General features: G+C 21.9%; 1 protein-coding gene across 1 annotated transcript; it reads left to right on the top strand.

Annotated features, from left to right (window-relative positions):
• Nucleotides 1-64: 64 nt before the first annotated feature.
• On the top strand, nt 65-2,729 carry PRSY57_1029000 (hypothetical protein; the record flags this gene model as incomplete). The annotated part of the gene is made up of 3 exons (XM_012907878.2): nt 65-130; nt 249-497; nt 714-2,729. 3 exons carry the CDS (start codon nt 65-67, stop codon nt 2,727-2,729), a joined length of 2,331 nt encoding a protein of 776 aa, XP_012763332.2.
• Between the last annotated feature and the right edge of the window lie 163 nt (nt 2,730-2,892).

Here is a 2,892-nt window from a genome sequence, read left to right as displayed (position 1 = left end):
ATAAAAAGTATATCAAGTATTAAATTTATGAGAACTGTTATGGTGCTCCTTTTATTTGAATAAAATGAAGGTGTTTTCCATCTTTAAAAATGTCTTGATGTTATTTTACGTAATCGTCACCTTTCACAAAGTAAAAATATATAAATATATAAATATATAAATATAAAAATATATTTATATATATTATATATATGTTTATATTTTTTTTTTTTTATACATATAACTATTCATATGTTATAATTTTGTAGATTCCAAGTGAAGGCGGCTTAAACAATGCAGAAACGTTAGATAACTTAGATGACAATTCTCTGCTGGCTTTCTTTTTACTGATACAGTTAGAAGTTCCCTATTTTTTGGATGGTTTGTCTTCTAAAATAATATACGAAAAAATGATTGATGCAACAATGTATTTGCTTAGAGAAGAAATTATTAAGTCAAGTCATATAAATGAAATAAAGCAATCACTAGTCCAAGATATTAATAATACCATAATTGGGGTATGTCAAAAGAAACTTATGTATATTTAATTATATGTAAATATTGTGTATTTTTGTAATATATATATATATTATATGTTTATTTATACATTATCAAAAAGGTATAACCTGAATTAAAAAAATAAAAAATAAAATAAATGAATAATATATATACATATGTACATATATATATATATATATATATATATTTTTTTTTTTTTTTTGTTTTTTTTTTAGCTAAATAATATCCTGGGAGATATAAGAAATGACGACGAGAAGTACTTCAAGTGGTTAGAACTAATTTTCAGTAATTGCTGGAATGTAGAAAATGGCTGCAGAAATATAACCAGAAGGAACTGCTCATTGTCTGTGTTAACTATGCTTCCGAAAAAAGGACTACCCATAACATGTATAAGTTGCATTATTTATGCTTTAAATTATGCTTCCCATTCTATATATTTATTTAAAAACTTTTCAAATATTGAAAATTGTAATAATGAGAATAATATAAAATTGATTAATTTAAGCAACGAAATTAGCATTATAAGAGAAAATATAATTTATCTGAACAGTTTAGAAAAGATTTCTGTTTTGAAAAATGTACAAAGTGAAATAATAGTTCTTCATATAAAAAATGGTAGTGGTTTAATAAAATTATTAAACACACAAGGACATGGAGCATTTATAAGAATTGTTAGTAATTCAATTTATGAAGTTATAAAAAGAAGCATAAATGATTATATAAAATATGTAAATAATAATAATAATAATATATATAAAAATAATGATTATATAAATAATTTATACATAAATATGAAAAATTCTATTACATTAACTATCAATGGATATTTATATAAAGACAATGAAAAAAATGAAATTTTTCGTATTTTGGATTTTGGATTATTTTTAACAGATATACATTTAAATAAATGTATATCTTTATTAAATGGAAATAATATATTTATACAATTAGAAATTGGTAGTTCACAAATAAATGTACCTTTCAAAAATGGGAATATATTAAATTTGATTGAACTAGAAATTATTTTGAATTCATTTTTACATTTTGGTTATAATTATTATTCTAAAGTTTTTCTTATATTAAAAAAAATTATATATTTAAAAAATTATAAAGACAGTGATGTTTTTACATATGATGATAATAATAAAAATATTTATGAACATATGGCCAAATGGTTACGTTCCAACATGAAATCAGATGGAAATAACCAAATCAATAACAATTTAAACAAAGATATTATAAATAATGATATATTTCAACCTAATCAAAATAATAATCATGTAAACCAAATTAATAACATAGATGAAATAGAACTTACAGATGATCAAACCATCTATTGTATTATTATAGTAAATATAGTACCTGACAATAAATGTCTCTTCTTAAAAAAAAGTATTATTCAACTTTTAAATAAACCAATATATTCAAGATCATTATCAGGTTTTCAATTTAAAGATAACAAAATTATAAATGAAGAACTAATTGAAATATTAGGAGAATCATATTATAACTCATCCAATAAATCTAAAAGAAGAACAAATGTTTTTGGATCCAGAATAAATGCTAGAGAAATACAATCAGCAGAAAAATTAATCAAACCTGGTCTTAAACTTATTCATATTGCATTTCATAATTTTACTTCTATCCCAGTACAACAAAGAAATACTTTCTATTCTGCAAATAATATGTTCTCTTTATTCCAACATAGAATTCATTATCTTAAAGAATGGAATCCTAAACTTTTAATCATTAAAAAATTCTATCCTGAAGATATGATCATCAAAAGTTATAATGTATATTCATATCCAAAAAATAATAATAAATATTGGTTCATTATTTCTTGCACAGTCATACCATTCTTACTTATTATCCTATTTGTACTATTGTATAAACGATGGTTCCCCGACAATTTAATTTGCTTCCCTTTTTTATCAAAACATAGAACAAACCATAACAAACAAAAAAAAAAAAAAAACTACAAATATAGTTGCTCCACCTGTAGAAAAAAATGTTTCAAACATATGTACAAAATGCAGAAGGATAAATCGCAGCTCAGAAAAAGGCTTATTCTTCATAAAAATATACCAAAAATACCCAACAACGACAAAAATACCAACAATTTGTTATTCCCACTAAAACAAAATGATGAACACTTAACAAGAAACAGGCAAAAGAAAAGTACTACATCCCTTTTTATAGAAGAAATACAAACAAATGATATAATAGAATGACATGATCTTTTAGAAAATTAAGGCTAATTATAAGATCCCAAAGGAGGCATTGCCATATTATAAACGGAACAAAAAAAAGACAAATATAAATAAATAAATAAATATATATATATATATATATATATATATATATATATATATTTACATTTTTGTAAATAGCTAT

This window comes from Plasmodium reichenowi, chromosome 10 (genome assembly GCF_001601855.1).
Source record: "Plasmodium reichenowi strain SY57 chromosome 10, whole genome shotgun sequence".
NCBI lineage: Eukaryota > Apicomplexa > Aconoidasida > Haemosporida > Plasmodiidae > Plasmodium > Plasmodium reichenowi.
This window is presented reverse-complemented; position numbering and strand designations above follow the sequence as displayed.